General features: G+C 39.8%; 1 protein-coding gene across 3 annotated transcripts in view; it reads right to left on the minus strand.

Moving 5' to 3' along the window:
• Positions 1 to 23,257, minus strand: part of SATB1 (SATB homeobox 1) — a 100,891-nt gene that overhangs the window by 70,683 nt on the left and 6,951 nt on the right. The window contains exons 1-4 of one of the 3 annotated variants that reach the window (XM_080676298.1): positions 8,391 to 8,914; positions 5,447 to 5,681; positions 1,536 to 1,712; positions 632 to 758 (exon numbers count right to left, since the gene is read on the minus strand). In XM_080676298.1, the coding sequence (XP_080532424.1) occupies positions 632 to 758; positions 1,536 to 1,712; positions 5,447 to 5,657 (515 nt within the window). In that variant the 5' untranslated portion in view covers positions 5,658 to 5,681; positions 8,391 to 8,914. Of the gene's footprint in view, positions 1 to 631; positions 759 to 1,535; positions 1,713 to 5,446; positions 5,682 to 8,390; positions 8,915 to 23,257 lie in introns of those variants that run through there. The other 2 variants (XM_080676300.1, XM_080676299.1) reach the window with 2 other exon arrangements.

Here is a 23,257-nt window from a genome sequence, read left to right on the forward strand (position 1 = left end):
CAGATGCATCTGGAGATTGCTCTCGGTCTCCTGATTGTTCCGATTAGTTAATTACTTTATACAACACATCTGCTGTATCGATGCATGAATTATACATCAGCTGCCTGTGGTGGCTATTTTTTCATGTTACTTCTACCTTCCTGCTCTGATGCGCTTGGGAAGACAATTTAAGGTGTACTGCTTTCTCACGAGCAAGCAGGGAGAAGCATGAACGTATTAGCCATTTTCCTTTCGTGACTCCGTTCATACGAATTAAAATGGTAAAAAAAATATATAAACAAGGCTGTGGCGAACAAGGCATTCTTTCACAAAATGTACACAGATGGCACTGTTCATGATATGCAAAAATATTTTTCTCTTAAGTAAACTTTATGTAAAATGCCTTCTTGTAATGCATCATTTCATTGACGAAATATAAAAAGTCTGGTTTTTTGATAACCTGCACAAACCTACAAATTTGGGTGGTGGGGAGGTTGCTTTTAAATTCTACACTGAAGTTAGGAAAATAAAGCAGAAAGGGTAAGGTAACAAAATCAATTTTAATCCGTCTGAAACACAGAGGAAATAAAAAGGTTGACCAGAGATGCTTTAGTTAAAAATATCAGGTAACTAGAACGCTGCCCTGACTCACCTGTGTAACTGAATTTTCAACGTGACCACATGATACACGTCTTGAAGCATATCCGCTACCGTGGCATCAGGGGCATCTGTCACATAAGACAGTGGAACTGGATTCCACTTTCCAACCTGGATTAGCCCTATGCCAGAGAAAGAGAATATGTCACTACATGTTGTACCCTTCAGATAATACATCTGGTAGGTTGTTTTTTTTTCCTTTCATGGCCCCCACCACAAGCAATATTGTTATTTCTGTCTGAATGATTCCCTTTCCTCTGAAAGGCAGGTCAGTGAAAATATTCATAGCTCAGCTTTCCAAATTGTGAAATTATGTAAATGACTGTAGGGTTGTTTTATTATTTTGGAAATCAAACCCCATCAATAAAACCGATGCCCAGGCCACGTTTTCCTAAACTTGCAGGAAGTTCTAATAAGACATAGCTGAACCAGTTCTAAATGGCTTTACGATTCAGATAAGATTCTCTATTGCAAAGGGAATCAGCATTGAAAAATACTTTACAGCCCATAAAACCATCAGAAACAGAATAAAAGAAACAGAACTAGATATTCAGTCATAAATGCAAATTGACTCTCAACAGTCCATCTGCTCAAATACGCTCCTCACTTCCTTGTGGGTCCTCAGTGGAGCAGATTATTAAGGTCAATAAGCATACTAATGATTCAGCTGAAGTAATTTAAAAAAAAAATCTACCTCGACATTCCACATGAGCAAAATGTGTGTTAACTAAACCAAACTGAATTAAGCCAATTTTTTAAAGCCACAGTCTATAAGGAACCCATGTCATCATACACAACCTACAGTTCTTTGAATAAAAAAAAAAATATATATTCAGTGCTTTCTCTGCGAGGTAAACAAAGGATGCCAAGCAATTTCCCCAGCACGTGCAGTCATTTACCTTTGGCCTGGGCAGCGGAGCTATGCGAGTAACCCAGAGACAGCAGTGCCATTTCTATCAGCTGGTTGAAAAGCATGTCCTTTCTCACCAACACAAATTCCGCATGCTCCTCCTTGCAATCGTATTCAATGGCGTTTTCATAATGTTCCACCACGCAAAACACTGGTAGCATGGTTCCTATCGAAGAGACAGGGAGGAAGAGAGGCAAACCAACAATCTTCAGAAATACAGTCTGGGGGAGGGAAGAAAAACATGAAGCCATGAAAATAAATCTTCACAACAGTGAGGGAAGGGGAGAGACCGTTTTCCCAGGCAGACAGGGCACAGAACCACAGGCACGCACACACCAGCATATACCATAGACAACCTTTTCTCTTTCGGAGTTGTGAGAGAGATACGGAAACAGAATGTGAACCTGCTCCGAGGGTAAGACGGGCTCTGCTTTCATGAAGGTTAGTGAATGCAGAATTACCTTTCTGATCAAGGGATCATGCTGACGAGAGACAAGTAGGTGTCTTGTGTGATCTGTTGTGAGTGGTATACAGACAGTGTGCAAACCTGACTCACTCCAGTTGTCTTCACAAGAACCAACTTCGCGTTTCCTACAGGCTTTTGTTAACATTAAACTATCACTGTTTCTGCCCAAATTATCTTTGGCTATAAAATGATTAGCCTTTTACTTCCTTTTTAAAGATTTTACTTTATAATGCCTCCATAAAAGGAACACAAAACTTAACCAAACTGATGCTCAAAATGTATGATTTCAGTATGTGCATAATGTAGATAAATAAGGTTTTATTTTTATGGCTCCTCATTTAATCTACCTGACTAAAAAGATATCACAGTAACCATATGTCTTTAAAATGAACAGTCTTGTTGTAGTAAATGGGATGGAAATGAGAGCGCGAAAAGGAAACTGGCCTCATCAGGACATATTAGGATAAAGGAATCTGCGTAGATTCGATGTTCTCTCTTTATTTACTTTAATCCAATGTAATAACTCAGTAGCCAGATGATGAATCAGCACAGGCCACACCAGGGTTAGAAAAAAGGCTTCTAGAAACGGAAATCAGGGAATGCACTCAAGGTGTTCACGCAGTGCACTGTCAGACTTCCAGGGACAAGCAGAGAAGGGTTAAACGCAGATGCATCTGAACTGTGCTGTGGCAAACTGCCAGGAGGGTATCATCTTTACCATAAATGATGGCAAGGGTTACTTTAACAGGACACCCAGGATCCTCAATTAGTCCTGTAACATTACTGCCTCTATAAACTCTGTCCTCTGGACTCGCAGAATCCTACCAACTTCTGAAGATGTCTAGCGCATGCCAACCAGAGCTAAAAAATCGGGATTTTCTACTGACACCGGAGATGCCCTTTAAAAATGCTCTATTCTGTGAACAAAAGCTGGCAGTGAAACAGCTACATTTTCTACACATGCCTCTTCACCAAAGCCTCAGTGAACTGTTCACGACAGATTCTAACTCTGGAAAAAACAAACAACAACAAAACCAAAGCACCAAAACCTTTAGGTTTACTTAGAAAAGCTCACAAACTCATTCGAAGGTATCCGACAGGCGAGGCCTAAAAAAACAAGCCGTGGAGCTTGCCAATATTCTTGTCGTTCATTCGGCGGTTTTATCCCAGAGAGAGAACCCGCCAGGGATCAGAAAATTTGGGGAGACCACAGCAAAAACAGCAATAGACAAACTGGTGATTTCTTCCTTGGCGTGGAGGTACTTTGGCAAAATCTCAACAAATAAACAAAAACATCCAACCTCTTTTTCTTAAGCCACATCTAAGACACAATTTTTATCTAGCACCTGTCAAACAGAAACCATACACAAAAAATAAAATTTAAAAAACATACACACACACAAAAAAAAACAAAACACACCACCACCACCACCACTAAAAGGCTTCAGTGATTTTTGTTGTTTGAAATAAGCACAGAACCTTCTCCAATTAAACTGCATTTTGAAAATAAGTCACTATCAATGCAATGCTGTAAAAAAAAAAAAAAAAAAAAAAAAAAAAAACCTTTTGAGCAGGAAGTGAAATTACTGTACTTTGGTTTCTCCTCCCCCTGTCCTGATGTCTTCAAAGAGTTGGGTTAGTACAACAAAAACATACGCATTGATTTTTCCTCTTCAAGGATGAGACTGACTTGTCCTACTACATGCCGTCCTCTCCTTGGACCTATGACATCACTGTGGGTTTTTCAAACTACTGAAATACATGGGATATGTCTTCGACTCTATTTAGCGGGACCCTGTAGGTAATGAAAGGTGGCTACTGATAAAGTGACAACAGTATCATTTAATTACAAACCTAGCCGCTAAATCTTCCAGCAAACTGTCACGGTAGCCCTCCTGCTATTGGGAGTAATGCTGAACAGAAGCCTTCTCTGAACTGATCATTTGTGCGAGTGTTTGGCGAGACTTCCAACTAGAGCAACTTCATAACCTTCCAGCATTAAAGGGGGAGTGCACTGGCCACTGCCGGCTGCTAAAAATACCGCATGATTTAAACCTGGAGGCAGTCTTAGAAGCTTTTGCTGAAGGTTTATGAGCCTGTGTAAACAGCACGTCTGCCATAAGGAGCAGTGAAGTCTGTAGAATCCTTGTCTAAAACTGTCCTGGCATTAAAAGTTTGCTGTGCAAATATCACATAATACCAGAGACAGCTGAAATCTCCTATTTAGGAATTTATGGAACTTATATGTTTGCAGGCGTCAGAAAGTCTTTTTTATAGAGCCCCAGTGCTTCACAGTACAATATTAATGCACTCTGTTTGAAAAGCCGTAATAAATTATATTTTTAATGCTCTTACCCTGGCTTTCTTAAGATGCATACATTCTTGGCAAACAATCAATAAATAGGGTAATCATGAGTAGAGGCCAAAGAATTTGCTGAAGTGCTGTTTTTCCATTTTTAATAGATAAAGATCTAACAATACGGTCTGCTGTGTCTGTTCATTTCAGGATCAATATATTCTTTGTTTTCGCCAAACCAAGGAAAAAATAAATGATTGTATGATAAATGTTATGCATCAAACACAATGAAATTCCTCTGCCTTCTAACTTTATCTACTTAATATTCTCGGTTGCTAAAAGATGGCATTTTTATCCTTTGCTTAGCAAATGTAAGGGAAATCTGAATCCTATACACATTTATTCAGAGACAAAATAAAGACCATTATGAGGCACACACATTGTAACCAGCACAGGCACTGCTTTACATGAACAAGTGTTGAACACAAAAGTTGTTCAACTTCATCAACTTAACATAAAATGGGTAGAAAGGAGTCACAGTTACACGTCCTCCCCTTAAAACTTGCCTAAATCTGCCTTTCCTTTTATAAAAAATACCCAGTTATAGCAAACATAAAAACTAGAATTAGGTTTTTTTCGTTGCTAAATAATGCATTTGCTCTTAAGAAAACAAGCCACAAAAATGACTTCACAAAACTTTTACATCATAGCACATAAGATTTCCATTACCTCTGAACCTATCTTTTACAACTAGTAATCTGATGGAAAAGCCAGTGTCTGATTCTTAAGCTGGGAGAGTACAAGCAATAGCCATGTATATATCCTCTACTTCAATACCACCTTATCCAAGGAAGACTTGGGTAGCTAAAGACCATTATGTTGAATTCAGTCCTTATCAACATAAATGTCCAATAATTCCATTCTGTAGTAGCAGAGTAAGATGCTCCACTCAAACACAGAGCCTGCACTTTCAAAACATGACTGACAGTGCAGCCAGGGATGTAACTAATTTCAGATCAGAAAGAGAATCAAGGCAAAGAACCTACGGACGTGTTCTGGCTCTCCACACCCACACAGAGTAGCCTTGGGGTAGGCACAGGGCTCATAGCTTTCCAGGATTTGGCTCAAAAGTATTTACCTTTCCTAAGGTTGGTTTTCATCAGATGGCCCGAGTGTTTTAAAGGCACTCCCTGCATTTTTCCACCTGTACTCCCAAGCCTTCCTCTTCCCAGTGGGCTCCCGTTCTGCTCCAGGCGGGCAATCTTGGCTGGTGGACCCTTCGTATCGCTCACATTGTTAGACATTTCTGAATGTTCTTTCCCCTGAGTTGCCTCGTTCAAATGATCCATACTCAGTTACCCTCTAAAGATCACCTGCCAGAATTTAAAAAGAAGATGAGGTTAGAATTGGGTGGGTGGGGGGTGTTTCTTTCTCTTTCTCTCTCTCTCTCTCTCTCTCTCTCTCTCTCTCTCTCTCTCTCTCTCTCTCTCTCCCCCCCCCTGTATTTACATACATATATCATGTAAATGTTTTACCCCTAGATATCTCTCTTCACAAATACAATTTGTAAGATTACTCAGCTAGATATATAATATGATGTAGATGTTACTGTATTTCTAGATAACAGCATATGTCCATTCAAGTTAACAGAATAATTTGTGAAAACTGTATTAACACATGTGAATAAAAGGTAATTTGTGACGTACCACCAAAACTAAGTGGGGAGGAAATGGACTTTACTTCTGAAACAAAAATCACCACAATATAGCCAGAAAGAAAATAAATTATATTTACACAGTCCCAATTTTTAAAAATTAGAAACTCTTTACAAAACAAAACAGTAACACCCTAATCAAGGATGGAAAAATGATCAGTCAAAAACAGTTAAATCTGTTGTATATATATTTGTACACATAGCTAAATTTTTATGAGAAAAAAACTATACACGTATATACATACCACCTCAAAAGAAGGAAGCAAACATCTAATTTTTACACTCCCCATTGGCTTTACAGGTTAATTTGTAGAAAACGTTTTCTACTATGAAAGTTGCAAGAGTTACATGACCTGTTATATATCTAGTTGTCTTGGCTCAAATGTGGGATTGGATCATTTCACTCCTAAGCAAATGGATGTAAGGTGGAGGACTCCTTCAAATATTCCAAGTAATACAACTCCCATGTTTAGAGTTAACATTCAGGAGTACTTTAGTAATAGAATACTCTCAATTTAAATAGCAAAAAATGTGAAAATACTTTGTGATATTAGCATTAGATCCAAGTGCCAAACTGGCTTTTTTTTAAATCTTGATTTAGGTAAAACACAATTGCCTGTTTCCAAAAATAATCTCAGTATGCAATTAAGTTAACATCTTGGTTGAATTAAAAAAAATTATAATTATTTTCAATTATACAATGGACATCAATTTTCATAAGGTTTATGATAAAACAATGAGTACAATATCCAAGTCACTTCTAAAATAGTTTTAACTAGAATTGATAAGAACAGGTAAGTGGAATTATGAACTTTCATAGTACTTGAAGTACTGAGCTTACCCATACGAAGGGGGAAGGGATCATATTTCAAAAAAATCAGATAGAATATGTTAATTACTACTTTCCTCCAGCTGTCTAGTAATTTGACATCTCTTGTACTTTTAAAAAATTATTACACCGGAAAAGCTATTTAGATCCGATTTATTGAAAGCCAGCTTATATTAGCATGCCTTTTCTATAAGCATGTTTTTCTTCTGTTTAACCATAGATTACTCTGTCCATTATAATCAAGAAAAGAGGTGAATGGGGAGGAGGGAGCAATGGTAATCTGTAGGCTTAAAAGCAACCTTAAGAAGGCCAATTGAAGAACTCTAAAGTTTGAGAAATAATGGCTATTTATCCTTGTACTCCAGGGTGGCACGCTGAGAACTAAAGGTTTACCATTGATCGAGGTCCCATCTGTTTTTGGTTATGAGGTTCATTAACAATAAATGTGCCTCTTTTAACCACTTTTTATCAAGATTACTCTTCTCCATCATATTAAACTAAAGCCAAAATTAGAGAGCAATGGTTATTAACTTATTCAAAACACTGTTTGTAATGCTACATGTGGATTATAATACAGAGCTGCTTTTTTTTGAAAGTGGTTGCCTTACCCTAGAGCAGAAAATGAATTTTAAAACATATGCTTTGAAAAGAAAATACTTCACCCGTGGGGCAATTTTAAGAAAAGAGAAAAAAGTAGACATCAGCATCAAAGTTAATGCTACAAAACGTATTCAGCAGTCTTGAGGCTTAGCAGCATTATAAAGTAGACAGCAAGTGAAACTGATAGATGATAATTTAGTTAATGTATTGATAATCAAAACATCATATAGGTCATGCAAAATTGTCCTCCCAATACCCACCCATAAGCATCAATTAAACACTGTTATCTTGTAAAAAGCTTTACATTATAAAGCAAAATTACATGCACATAAAACACCCAATTTACTCATTTAAACTCTATGCCCAAGGCTAAAGTTCACCAAACCTCCGTTTGGAATTGCACGGAGCAGTCTCCACTGGGCCTGCTGGACTGACAGCCCAGGAACGAACTCCGTCTCAACAGATGCCAGGCTCAAGAGTTTCTTGTGAGTTACACATTTTAAAGTCCATTTTCGTGTAACGTTTGGTTGGCACACAGAAAGCAGGCTACTTTCTCAAAATCCCATTTCCCAGTCCATAAACTAAGTCCATAAGTGATCACTACTGACTGAAACAGTGAACTCAGACACAGCAATTATTTCCCTTTACACGAAAAAAGAAAAGCACGAAATTCCGGTTTCAAGAACATTTTTGTTTTTGTTTTTGCTGCAATGTGGGATCCTTTCAAGGAGTTCCTTGCTCAATGGCCTCCCTCACCCCCACGGAACCCCATAATCACATTTTAAGAGATTATGTCCTTATCCATTCCACATGGCCGGCACGATCCAGGCCAAGCTTTCACTGTGACCTTTTAAAGAGACAAAGAAGCAAAGTACTATCTAGAAACAGAAACACTGCAGTTTTACTGAGTGAAATTAGCAAAACCGACCTGAAACTCACCACTTCAAAACTTGACAGCATATAAATAACAAAAACAAAGGAGATTTCCTTTGCAGCCCGGGTTCTTGAAGAGAAGTTCAAGACTGATGTTTTCTGTCCTTTTTTTTTTTTAATTAAAAAAAAAAAAAAAGGCAGCAGACCTGAAGGCGACTTCCCCTGAAATTGTATTATTTTCTCTTCCCCTACCCCCGCCCCCCTAAGCGGGGGAAGGGCAGAAATAAACGCCTAGAAGAGTAGCCATGGGGGGTGGAGGGGGAGAGTGTTAAAAAAAAAAATCACAATTCGAAAAACAACATATATGGTTTGTAAAATGTCTAACCTCAGAGAACGGGGCTTTCGAAGGGGGAGGAGGGGAGAGTGGGAAGTAGGGAGGAGGGCGAAGATAAAATTGATCTGACAAGTGATTCGTTGGGGGAAGAATCGTAAAAACAAAGCAAACCCTGTACACTGTGGTGAAGCTGGGGAGGCGAGGTGGTGGCTGAGGATTCTCTCAAAAAGAAAATTTAAAAAAAAAAATGCACGGCGGACAAGGTCTCCAGAAAGGGAAAAAAGGTCCCCTCGCTTTGCCCCCTCCCTCGGCTCGCTCGGGTTTCTCGGTGCGAGGACACAAAGTCCACTCTGGCTGTCACTTGCAGTATTATTCTCCAGTGACCCCAGATCGCGGCGAGGGGAAGGCCACCTCGCCTCCCCTCCCCTCGCCCCCGCCGCCCTCCCCAACAATTGCGACTGATATTAACAAACCTTAAACTTTCTTCCCACAGCCTCGCACCCTCACCGAGGGCATCTACCGGGGGGCAGCGAGGGTGGGGGGCAGGAGGTCGCGAAAAAAGCCCGGAAAGGCACTAAAACGCCACTTTTGATTCGGCCCTCGCTGACGACAGCCCCGAGGACCCTCTCCCTGCCCATTGACGCGGGGCTGCGAGCGTCTGGGGAGCCGAGTGAGTGAAGGGGAGAGAGGGGGTTTTGGGGGGGGAGGGCAGGAGAGGGAGGAAGGAATGAGAAGGCACCCCCAGCCACCTCCACCGCCTCAGCAGCGACACACTCCCCGCCCCCTCCCCCCCCCAAAAAAAAGTCGCCACGCTCTCACTCGGCCAGAGTCCGAGGTAAACAAGGAACACCACAATGGCACTGGGACTTAGGGGGGAAAAGAAACGCAGGAACCCCAACAAAACTGATGAGGAGTTTCCCAAAATGCAAGAAGGGGGTGGGAAGCGTCCTCGGGAGTCGCCCGGCTTTCTGCTCGGTCCCCGGGCGGGTTAGAGGGCGGCTGTGGCTGTTGTTGTGACGAGGCCGGTTGTTGCTGGGTGGCACAGGGAGAGGTGTGTGTGCGCGTCTGTGTGCGTGTGAGCGCCAGTCCCCGGACGGGGCTGTTTCTCTCTCCCTCTCTCTCTCTCTCTCTCTCTTCACCCCCCCCTCGCTCGCTCGCTCTCGCTCTCGCTCTCCCCCTCGCTGCCGTCTCTGCCCCCATTAAATTATTAGTTGACTCATCCCGGCCGCTGTCGCCGCCGCCGCCGTGCCCAGCTCGGCTCCGCGCGTCCGCCCGGGCTGCAGCCCTCCACGCCGCTGCTCCTGCTGCTGCTCCTGCCGCCGCCGCCGCCGCTGTGGCTGCCTCTTCTTCCTCCTCCTCATTTTAATACAAAATCACCCCGCTCGCAGCCCCAGCCCCGAGCACGCAGCCTCCTCCCGGCCGCCCGCCGCCGCCCCGAGCCCTTCCCCAGCGGGGCCGGCTCATCCGCCGCGTCCGGGGAGCGGGAGCGAGCGAGAAAGTGGCGGTGGCGGCGGCGGCAGCGGCGGAGGAGGAGGAGGAGCGGGGAGGGAGAAGAGGAGGAAGGGGGTGCGGAGCGGAGGAGGAAGGCGGCGGGGGGGGGGGGGTAGGGTGCAAGGAGAAGGCGGAAAAGGGATGGGGATTAAAACCCGGGCTGGAGGGCCGGGATCGGGGGAGGGGGCGGGGGCGGCGAGTTAAAAAGCAGAAAGACAAGTAACTAGTGAATGAGTGAGGGAAGGGGAGGGGGGAGCGCACGATTTCCGGCCCCGGGCGCGCAAGAATTTGTAATGAGCTTGATTAGAGTGAGGCGGCCCGACATTTATTACACACAATACCCAGAATAACAGGGCGCTGTGCGAGGGCTAGCGCCGGCCGCCGCCAGGCGCGCCAGGGAGGGCGCAGAGGGAGGAGGCGAGGGGGCTTCCCTGGCAGCGGCCGCCGGCGGGGAGGGGAGCGCGCGCCGCGCGGGCGGCAGGGGCAGGTGTGCGAGAGTGAGCCGAGGGAGGAGGGGCGGCGCTGGCGGGGCGCGGGGGGGGGGGGGCGGGGTGAAAGTGATGGGGAGGAGGGGGCGAAGGCCAGGGGGAAAACTAACCACCCACCCACGCGCCACAAAAGCCACAAAAAGGAATCGGTCCGGAGCGCCGCAGGCGGGCACCCAAGGCACTGGCGAGGCGGGGAGGGCGCGCCGGCCCCGCGGGAGAGGGGCCCGGACACGCAGGTGAGAGGCGTAGGTCACTGAGGTCCCGGGACTGAGGAAGTGACTGCAGGGGACCATCCGGAGGGAGAGCTCTCCCGAGAAGCGCGGAGGGTGCAGAAACATTTGCAGAGGAATAAAGGCCAAGATCTTTAAAACGGTCTCGCGAATATTTACCCTCAAAGAGGATGAGTCCTAAAGTATTTCTAGAGCCAACGTTAAAGCCACAGGGTAAGAGCTTTCTCTACATGTCAGACGTAGGTTCAAAACTCCCTCGCTTCTGAGCCAGAGAACACGTCGGAGGGAGAAATACGTGGCCTGTAGTGGCCGCGTTAACCAAAATTTGGGTCACTTCATCAAAGAGACCTGACTTGCACAAACAGGAAACTCACCATCAGACACTTACCAACTGCCCTTCCCCTCACCAAAAAAAAAAAAAAAAAAAAAAAGAAGAAAAAAGAAAAGAAAAGAAGAGACCTGACTTGTTATTAGAAAGGGAAAGATGCCACCATTCTTAAACTAATTTCAAACCAGCGAAAGACAAGAAAGTTTGGGTGGGTAAATACATCTGTTGTTGCAATAAATACTTATGCAATCCAGGGTAAGTTACCCAGTTCGATAAATGGTGATTAGCTCATAAGTAAGATCCTCTGATTGAGATAATCTATTTAATGTAATTCCTATAAAAAAATGAAGAACATTACAATCTCACCCAAATAGAGGTGCAGTGTCTATCGCTTAGGTTTGAGCACTAGCATCTCAGTCCCTGAAGGCTGTTAATCATTAAACAAAAACAAAAATGTTGTAAGAATTATTTTTTCAGAACATACTAGTAAGGAAAAGAAAAAAATCAGATAAACATTTTGTTACTCATAAAAAAAGCAACAAGTTAACACAAGTACTGAGATAAGAGGAAAATATGCAAATTAAGCTCTTTAAAGCTACCAATACACACTTACAGGCACTGTTTACATTAGAAATCCAAGAAAAGCAGAAGGTAAAGTAGAAGATAAAGTATAAGAAATAATGCCCTCCTGGGGAAGACAAGTTTAGGAGAGACACAATGAAAATATATCACTCTAATGGCCCCCCAGTTTCTCCCACAAACCGGAAAGGTTAGTCAAAATCTAGGAAGGCAACCATGAATCTTGGCACATATAAACCCAAGCCTTGAGCAAAAGAAAGAACATGTGATAATAAACGACAGCATCACAAAACAAGAAAAATAAATGAGATCACATTTTTAAAAGCTGAAATGTGGGGAAATATGGAGAAGAATATTTTAATTGAAGTATAAGAAATATAACAAGGAAATATTTAAAAGAAAAGCAGATAGCAATGAATTATCTTGATAATGATTTTTGTAACATGATAGGTTAAGTTAGGAATTTCCAAGATGAATGTTTGACTAGTTGCTTCAAACTGGTGATGCCTGACATGCTTTCCTGCCTGGTTTTCAGTAGGGACAGTGCATTCTAGTGTCACACTGCACAAATTTACAAAAATAGCAACATAAAAAAAAAAAACTAAGAAAAATTTTAGACTACAAAAAAAATTATCCATGCAACTTCACCTGATGTTGAGTGTTTTTAAAAGAAGAAAAATAGTTTTTGAGCAAAAACACAATTTGAGCAATGAGAAGACCAAAAAAGGGTTACTGAAAATAACAATATTAAGACACATTGGAATAAAACATTGTAAATATGTTTATCCCATCATTTACACAGTAAATAAGACAAAAAGCTTCCTGATTGCCTTAGGCTCCTAATGACTTGGCCAATGCTAATGAAATGTGGGAATTACAACAGTAATCTTTAAATTTGAATAGCATCTTTTATTCAGGAATTACAAACTAACTTTCAAACACAAAACATAAAAGTGTGTAATAAGGATGGACATGGACTTGGAAAATGATAAGCAGAATAAATGAGGATAAAATATCTAATAGTGACTTTATAATAAAGAATAATGTAGTACAATTAGGAATCTATTATTCACAAATACATACTCACCTCCCCTCAAGCCCGTCCTTTTTGTTAGAACTGTGTGATTGTAAGAAATGACATAAGTAAAGTGATGCACAGAGATTTATGCCCTCCGAAGTCAAATAGGACAATGATAAACTTAATTACTATAAATTATCTTCCATTCGAATACTCATTATAGCCACTGAGCACTGGTCAGTGTAAACCCAGGTTAAAATAAAGGAGTAAAAAAGGAAGATAATTAGAAAAATGCCACTACTCAGGATATGTATGAGGATAAATTATCAAGGGGGGAAACACTTTTGATTCTACACAGGCATCTTATATCTGGAGATAAAGATGCAAGCAAGTGTTGGAAGACGTTAAAACAAAGTAAACTTTATAAATCTAGATATCAAAACAGTCAACCTCAGGAACATGAAATAGTACAAGTGCAATACATGAACTATTGAATGTGTGATGTACAGGTACAACAGCGCATCAATTTTTTATCCCATAAGAAGGCATTCAGACTGGCTACAAAAAGAGTAGCAAAGATAAAATATTGGAACAGATATACAAGATTTTTTTTAACTTAATAATGAAAGGACTACTGCATGTTTTCAGATGGCACCATATTAAGATAAATATGCAGGCAGATATCCGAAAGCATTAAAACACATTCAGAGTTCTGAATAGCACATACATTTGTAATAAACAGAGAAAGCATTTAGAATTTGAACGCTTTTAAGATATGGCAACTCCGCCAGTGACTGTGTTAGCAAAGCAATGCTTACCACCATAGCACTTCCTAAGGACATTTTTTCCCCATCTTTTTAAATTCAAATACAGTTGGCTATCTCCCTACATTTTTAAAGCAGCACAATTTACGTAGCATATTGCTCTTTTTTTGTCGTGTCAACTCTTTGTTTTTTGGCTTTAGCTGCAGGTGGTGTTTTCCATATATGAATTTCTGGGAATATGGTCTGTGTTGGCCATATAAGGATGTCTATTTGAGCCATATGTTTTGCTGTCATGTGTCTCATTTTGTCTTTCTGGGATGTCAGGACTGATTTCCACATCGTTTCTTGAATAGGCCAAATACAAATTTGTAAGAGCAGAGAGGAGAAAGCTGGGGCTGGAGCCCAAACAACACTGTCAAAACATACATTGGAGAGGAAATGCAATATCCTGTAAACATTTGCACCCGTCTTCTCACATCTTATCTGTGACTGACATCATCACAACTGCATAGTTTAAGACAGAATCTGCCTGCTCAAGTTCAGAAGTTTGCAATATGGGTATGCATGCAGCTTAATCAGACAGACCCCACATCTTTGAAGGTCATGGCAAGGCACACTTCCACTCTGAGAGCCATCGGTCCTGCAGCCAGCTTGACCCAGCCTTGAACTTGAGGAAGGGAAGCTGTCTCATGCTTTTCTTGTTTTAGTGAACAAACGAAACTCTGATGAAACTTTCTGACTAATCTTACCAGAAAGTATAGCCCCCATTTTATACTCTCATAGTCTCTAGCATTTCTCTTTTGTAAGTCATCACAGTCTTAATCAATTAACAAGCTGGATAGTTATTGGGTTAATAAATATCTCTCATATTAGACTGTAAGCCCTCTGAGAACAGAGACCATGTGCCTTGCTCACTGCCACAATACCAGGAATTCATATGCGGTCCTTGCAATATTCACATTATGAATAAATAAATGACAGCAAAAAGCTCAGTGTCACTAGCGACCAACTCCCACTGCTAATTGTAATCACAATTCCTTCTAGAGAACTGCAAAAGGAGGTAATGGTGGTGAATGGCTATATCATTTAAATTTGAATTCATTGGCATAAAATCTACAATTGAGTTCCACATTTCAAGTGTTTAATAGCTCTAGGTGGGTATTGGGCAGTGTAGGATATAAAACACTTCCACCATTGCTGAAAGATCTACTGAACAGCACTTACCTAGTGAACTTCTCTAAAGATGACTAAGTCAATCCAGGAGTCTTAGAGGTGCTGAGAGGCTTTTAGACATTCTAATAATGTCCAAATGGAAATCATTTTCCATTTTAGAATTAGCCCATAGATCTGTAAAGTTGCATGCGATGAGGCTTGTGTGCCACTGCACACGAATTTAAGACGACTTTTTAGACAGTCTGTATTTGAAAGGGTCCTGTAGTACATCTGGAATAATATGCATTTAGCCTAAATGCTGCTTTCCATGAGCATTTCAATAGCTCATAGGTGAAGTTAAAAGTCACAAAGTCATTCCCCTTCCTCACTTCTATCCCCACATTACATAAGCATAGTTGCCATTAGAAATGGGTCTTTTGGAAGCTTTAATGTAGGTACCTACTCAAACTGGGAGGGCATCCAGATACCAAACAAATAATGGTATACCGCAGAAAATAACAGCAAGAAGCTTGAATATGTTTCAGGGGAGATAACGGAGCAATGATAATCAACTCTAAATATGGGGCTTCGAGTTTTTTTTTCTTTGTGTTTTTTCCCCTAATAGGTGGGGTTTCCATTATAGCCAGACTGATAGTGATCAAGAGTTGTTTCCTAATTACATTGGGGTGGATGTAAACACCCACCGGTAATTTGTGATATGGTTTTAATAGAAAAAGGTCATTATGAAAGCCGAGCAAAGAGAGGCCAATGTTAATGCTAATTTTGGGAAAACTGGGTAAGGGAAAGGAACAATCATTGTAGTTGGCTTCTAGAACCTGACAAACTATCTGGGCCTAAAAACCCAGAAATATTACAAGCCTCACCCCCCCACCCCCATTTTTTGTTGTTGTTGTTGTTTCTGTGTGTGTGTGTGCGTGTGTGTGTGTGTGTGTGTGTGTGTGTGTGTGTGTGTGTTTAGCAAAAATGTATTGGGCAAAAATTTTGAAAGCTACCTTTCTTTCCATAGATATCAGTATGGATCATAACCTTAAGACAAGGTAATAGCTCCATCAAAACTGATATGTTTATCTAGACTTGGATCTGAAAATTGAGTAGGTAGGGGGAAGGATTCTTATGATAGTTGAGTCCTCTAGTGTAGATATCACCACCAGAATGCTTACAGTTTCAGCTTGCCTCATTCCCCCCAGCACCCCTCCCTCTGAATTGCTTCTGGAGTGCCCTTCCTCCTGCTTCTCACCTGGGGCCTCCCTTCTACCATATTCTTAGTATGAAGCTTGATTCCACTCTTCTGTCCAAAGTCTTCTCCAGCTGTTCCTTACATCCTTCTTGATGTTCCATCATACCACCTGTCCTTCAGTGTGACATTCCATATTTACATGTCTGCCCCTCCAAACTGCAAGTCTGTGAGCACCTTGAGGGTGTATTTACGTCTGTATTTCTGGAGTCTCTCACAAGTGCCAGCCATCACAGGGAAAGGAACTCTAGAACTATTTTTATACGAAATTTTAGGAAGAGTCTTGACGTCTTAGCAAGTAAAGCCAGGTGCCGGGATCAGAAGTTAGCTCAGTGGCTCCCAAAATGGGCTTCAGGTTAACATCACCTGAGTTGCGCCTTCCATAACCCAGATGTCCACGCTCCACCCCACTGCAATGGCCAGGCATTCAGCTGTTTAGAGCTCCCAGGGTGATTCCAATTACAGCCCAGATTGGCATCCACTGGGTTAGGTAATATTTTGAAGATAGGAAATCAAATATATTTGCTAGGGCAGTGGTCGGCAAACTAATTAGTCAACAGAGCAGCAAACTGCAGCTCGCGAGGGCATCCTCAAGTGAAGTTTTTAACCCAATCCTGAGTTCACTTGGAAAAGTTAAAATTGTGTGCAGGCAAGCCACTAAATTTTTTTAAAAAAAGGGAGGAGGAGAGAGGGACAAGTTATTAGATCATTGATTTGTCAATTAAAGAAATGCCATTTGAGGAACCAAAATAAATCAGCATTTTGCACTTGCTTGAGATTTACTAAGGTGCCAGAAATCCTGTAAAGGTATGTGATTTACCATCACAGACATAGTGACTAACCACAAAATTACACATGGAAGTAAAGTTCTAAAACCAGCCTATTATTTGCTGGAGCCAGAAGCATCCCAGTTTCCTCTATTTCTTGTCAACATAGTTGAGCATGAGTTTTCTCCCGAAAAAAGAACTTCAACCTGGAGTGAGATTCTCCTTGAGCAGCTAAAAACTGTTCCACTTATTTCCAGACTAAGTCGCTGCACTTAGGCAGAACTGGCGTATGCACATGGTCCATTCCCAAGAGCCAGTGACAGGTCCTCATACCGCTAGCTGCCATGCAATACTCTCAGGAAGCTCAGGGGATTTTAATTCCAACAAAGCCAAACAGCTTAGCCTATTCCCAATCCACCGTTTTAGCCAAGACATAACCAAATCTTCTTAGTGATGTGAATGTCATCACTAATCTTTCCTGCCTTAACTGAAGGGAGAAACAGTTTGAGGATCTGATGCACCTGAATCCTAGTTCCGATCTTTGGGAGGAGTATCAGCCAAAGGGAGTTTCTGATACTGTACCGCTGTGCTCATCACCACAAGGCAATGGACAGGAGTTGTCCATCAGGAAGGAAAGCCACCACCAGAAACAACTGTATCACACCTGGACTGGGACTAAATTCCACTATAATGCTTGAAATTTGTTGATGCAAGGGAGAAGTTAATTCAGAAGTAAAGCACATTCTATTGGGGATGATGGAAAAGATTTGGAAGCAGATTGTGTTGATGGTTCCACAACAGTGTGAATAGAAATAATGCCACTGAATCGTGCACTTAAAAATTGTCAAAAAGGCATACTTTATGTTATATATCTTTTACCCCAATTTAAAAATTTTCAATGAAAAAACTAAAACAAATGAATCTTTCACCTATTCCTAAGTTTGGCAGATATATATTATCATGAAAGTATCATGCCAAAGAGAACAACAATGAGCTACAACATACTAAACAACCCCATGTTCACCGACAACCTTCCATTGCTTTGTCCTTACCCGCCAACAGCCACAGTCCAGCCTATGCAAGATAATTAATTCCTATGATGAATACCTGACCCAAGGATAATTAACATGGATTTGTAATTAGAGACCAAGATCCCACCCAAAGTAGGTAATGTGATGGTCCTATAATGCAAGAAAACTGTTCTATTTTCAGATTTTATTCTGTAATATTGTATTTTTGCAAAAGATGAGAATGAAACAGAAACAAACAAACAAGAGTACATAAAGTCCAAAAATTATTTTTGGATTTTTTCAAATGAGTAAAAATTAACTATATTCCTAAAATAGTAGACCCTTCCAATTAACAGTACTTAAGAGTGATGAACATTTCCATGCAGTACAGCACCAGATGTGTAACAATTGTATAAATTTAGTCTATGTAATAATTTGTATAATGTCTCTGTATAAAGATTTTAGATTCTAATTTTAAATAAAAATATGTCTGTTTAAAAAAAAGCCTAAAAGCCTTTCAAATTTAATTTCCAGTCACTTTTTAGTGATAATAATTAGGATTAAAGTATTTACTTCAGCATGCAATAATTTTATATTATCTTTTTCTATAACATATTGTCCTGTATTCTGTTTCCTATCATCTATTCTTACTGATTTCATATTTATTTTACATTAGGGAACTTCCTTATGAATGAAGAAGTTTTTAATGTTATTGGAAATTCATATGTAAATTATATCTTATGGAAGTTCATACCTACACATATATTTTTGATGCATGATTAAGCAACATTAATACATAGGAAAGCCAAACTAAAATTATATATTTATTATGTATAAAAGCATAAATAAAATACTACAAAAATAGTTTCACAGTATAGCTGTAGCTAGACAGATCAAGTTACCTATTTTTCAGGTGTCTATTAGTGTGTTTATTGTGGGATTTAATTCATTAAGTAACTATCATGAACTATAAATACATATGCAAATTTCCAGCTGATATGAAGCAAAAAGTTGATAAATAATGCTTCTGTATAACTATAAAAACAGAACAAGTGAGCCTTGAGGCTATTTTTTAATCATTTATTTTTATTCTGTAAAGACTATTTTCATTTGTATTTTAAAAATATATACACATGAATACTACTTGAGAGAAACAAACAGCATATTTATGAAAAAATCTTGATGGGGACCAGCTTGAAATTATTTTATGACTGTATTGCTTTAAAGATGGACAATACCTATCATTGTATTATTTCTACAACTGAGAAAAACACTATATATTCACACTATACTTAATTAAAATTAAATTTGTATCTCCATGAAGATAACTAGGCTTCAAATATTAGTTTGCTTTGCACAAAGGGGTTTTGTCACTAAAAATTTACAACATTGCAAGTGTAAAGGCATGTGCGGCAGGTTAGGATATAAAGCAAATGTTGGGGCATTCTCTATAGATTTGGGAAATTCAATTGTTTGGCCAATATCCAAGTATGAATAAATGTGGATATAACATTCATTCAACATAAAATGATATATGTTCATAGGTACTATCCGCATGTGATAAGACAGAAGATTACACAATTTGAAACTAGTCTACCACAGTCTTCATTAGAAATTCTTTAAGACCCAGAGTTAGTGTAGCACCTCTATTATTAAGCAACTCCCACAAAAGAGGATAAATGACAGTGGGAAAAGTAGTGGAAAGAAGGCAGAGAGCCTGGACTGGGGCTTGCTTCTTCCTCTACTAGCTAGCTGAGTGAACCTTCACAGGTCAAAAAGGATCAGGTTCTGTATCTATGAAGTGATGGAAAATAATCTGATCATCTTTAAGGCCACATAAAAAAATTATTGCCCTTTAATTTAAAAAAATCAAGTTCACTTTAAAGAGAATATAAATATATAAGAAAATTTCTCACTTGCTACATGAGATGTTTATCTATATAGGAGACAGGTGTCAAACAAACAAATAAAAAAAACACACCATTAAGGCAAAGAGAAACTTTAACTCACCAGATTCCATCTGTTACATTTGAATTCATGCATAATTGATTATCCATGACTGGTAAGTTCTTTTCTCACTAGCCCACCACAGTTTTCCAAACATTAGGTATTAAATCACTACTCAAGTAGACCACATTTCCGAAACAGCAAGGGCAGAATAAGAATATTTTAAATGAAAAATTACATGCTGGTTAATAATAATACAGCTGACCTATGTTTAAGGGAGAGAAATTTTAATCATGTGCATATTAAATATTAATAACCTATTCTGTTATTGTTATAATAAGGTTAAGTAGGCTTCTCCCTGCTTAAGGAAAGAGAGAGAAGTAGGAATGTATAATGGTGCAAAAGGATACAGAGACGGGAGGCAGACATAAGGAAAATGTGTCAACAATAAACAAGAGGAAATGAGAAAGAAGGAAAAGATGAAGGTGGAAACTAATCTCTATGTGTCATTATGACTGCCAGAGTACTGGCAAAGAAGCAGCATCCTTTTATTTCAATTTTAATCATTTCTGAATTTTAATACCCAGCTCCTTTTGTAATTCTCCTGGCATTCCCCATATGCCTCCATCCCAGCCAAAACACCAGTGTAAATTAAATGGCAGGCAACCACACAACTGATGTAGCCTCCCTAAAGAACCTACCAGGTGACCAAAAGCAAAAAAAGGTATGGCTACCTTACATCTCTGAGGACGTCTAGCCAATTAACTGGCTGAATGTTCTCTACTTTCTTTAATTTTGAAAAGAATGACAGCAGTGAGGTAATCTACAGATAGAGAATCATGAAGAAAAAAATAAGGCAAGCCAGTAGTAATACAATAATCAGTGACCATCAGGGCCTGGAAAAATGAGTTTGCTCTCACTGGCACTAAGGAGCATCACATGATTATTTAATTACAGCTCTAATTTTTGTCTCGTGGATGGCAACATATCAACAATTAATAGGGCAAATAGAGGAGACTGTTTTTAAAGAGACAGAATGTGCATGATAATGGAATAGGTCACACAGCAGTGTACCACTTACAAATACTTTCCTTTCTGGAACTAAATAGGACTGTCTTGCAAAATAGCCCCACACATGTTTGTTTTTTTAAATATATTTTATTGATTTTTTACAGAGAGGAAGGGAGAGAGAGAGTTAGAAACATCGATGAGAGAGAAACATTGATCAGCTGCCTCCTGCACACTCCCTACTGGGTATGTGCCGGCAACCAAGGTACATGCCCTTGACTGGAATCGAACCTGGGACCCTTGAGTCCGCAGGCAGACGCTCTATCCACTGAGCAAAACCGGTTAGGACCCCACACATGTTTTTAAAAGAAAATAAATTTAAAGAGGAAGTGTTTTGGGTTTTTTTTTAGATAACTTTCTTAGAATGCCCAGAACTTTTCAGAATGTTTTAAATGCAGCTAATACAACCCCATTGGAATTCTAGTATTAATTTAAAGGAATAGAGTGAAATCTTCATTAATATAAATACCCTAAATCTTAAAACATTTAAAAGACATAGAGATAAAATGAAAAATGTATTTGTATGCAGTAACCATGGCTCATGTTTTTGCAATGGGACCCTAACAAAATCATTATTGTAGGAAAGAATAGGGAGAGGTCCACAAGCCGTGGGCCACTGGTAAATAGTATTTTTGGTCCCAGAATATCAGAAAGATCATGGTGGCCTAACTGTACAAACCTAGGGGCGTGCTCTGTGTTGACTCTAATACAGTTTGCTACCACAACCAAACACCAAGGGACCACAGACCTGAACAGAGATACTTCACCTAATCCTTGAGGTCAGACAATGAGGATGAAACAGACCCCAGTGCTACTGTCAAAAAAAAAAAAAAAAAATGACAGAGCACATAGTTAAAGAAGAAAAACATTCAATTATTCAGAAAGCCGGACATGTGCAGATTAAGTGTTCAGATAACCCCAGTAAAAACAGAAAATGAGAGAGAAAGGTCTCCCCCCTCCCCCCGCATTAAATCATTATTGCAGCGCAAGCTAAATTCGCTGTTTTATTATTAATTTCGCAAATCTTTAATGAGTGCTCACTATGCAAGGCACAGAATACTAACTGTGAACTTCTTCCTATTTTATGTAACAGAGATATGCACCTTACAGTGAATTTCTTTTTTGTAGTTTAATGTCTTACTGAAGTAAATATAAGCAGCACCTAACAAGGTGGGCATACTAGTGCAATGTTAAGGGCTATAGTACATGGCTACAGGGTCTACATGTCCACATTAACCAAGGGAATTCACAGAGTTAACCAATTTGATGCAATCGTCTAAGTAAGGCGAGGTCCCGCTTCAAACTCCTCTGGGTAGTCAGTCCCCCATCGTTCTGCCATGCCAAAAGCCAAAGCAAAAACCCAGGTTTGAAATCTGGAAAATAAAATAGTCTTAGAACTACTGTTGTGATCAACTGCTCACATGTATCTTAAGTATCAGGTTTTGGAGCATTTTAAGGAAACGTAACTTGGATCAAGGAACAGTGACTAAAACGATTCCACAAAATACAGGTATCAAGAGGGACTCTATCAACTCCATAAGCTCTTCATGGTGTGGGCTGGCCAAAGTCATCAGAAAACAAGAAAATGTGGGCATCTCAAAATATAATGTGGGAAAGGTAAAAACAGCTGAGGGACAGCAATTTCTGCTACTGGCAAAAGGGATTAAACCAATACCCATTACAAGGAAAGAAAAAAAAAAAAAAAAAGCAGGGAGAAAATTTTGTATCCCAGTGTAAAGTTCTAAAATTCAGTTATTTTAGTAGAAACCATTTTGATGATTCTGGACCAAAATGTGACTGCATACATTCTAAAAGAATATTTTGAAGAGTCTAGCAAGCAGCAGCTTGTAGGTAAGCATATACATCATTCTTTCTTTCTTTTTTTTTTTTTTTTACATGGCTGTTAATATAGAGTTAACATGTCTCAGAAAAGGCTGTAATTAACTGTCTACTGCTCTAATAACACTAATAAGCGTACAGTATTATTAAAATACAATGACTGCATACAAAGTAAGGCTGTCATTTTTTGACTTTTAAGATAATGTTCTAAATTGTTTTTGAGTCTTTTTCAGCCTCCCAAATGAGCCCACCTCTAAGATTTGTTTTATATAGCACAGCGATTAAAATATTGTTATTTCCTCCCATAGTCTGGAGAAATCTGTCTAACATTAAATACGATACCTAGGCATCATTTCAATGGGTACAGACACAATGGGAAACACTAGGATTCTTTTACCAATTCCGTATATCCTTTTAAAACTTACAAGTGTAAGCATTTTAGTTTAGCCCCTCATTCACTGATAAAATACTTGAATGGGGAAAGAAAGGTTAGCTTTATCAAGAATCACATAGCCGTGTTGTTAATTCCCAATGATTTCCATTGTCTAGTTCACTGGAACAAGACAACTTAATTGCATTCAACATCAAACAGCTAATTATGGATTTGCTATATTCAAGACTATCTCCATTTCAAAGGATATCTGTGTACACTGGGTTCTATTT

The sequence above is a fragment of the Plecotus auritus genome (genome assembly GCF_963455305.1).
Source record: "Plecotus auritus genome assembly, chromosome: 6".
In the NCBI taxonomy this organism is placed as follows: domain Eukaryota; kingdom Metazoa; phylum Chordata; class Mammalia; order Chiroptera; family Vespertilionidae; genus Plecotus; species Plecotus auritus.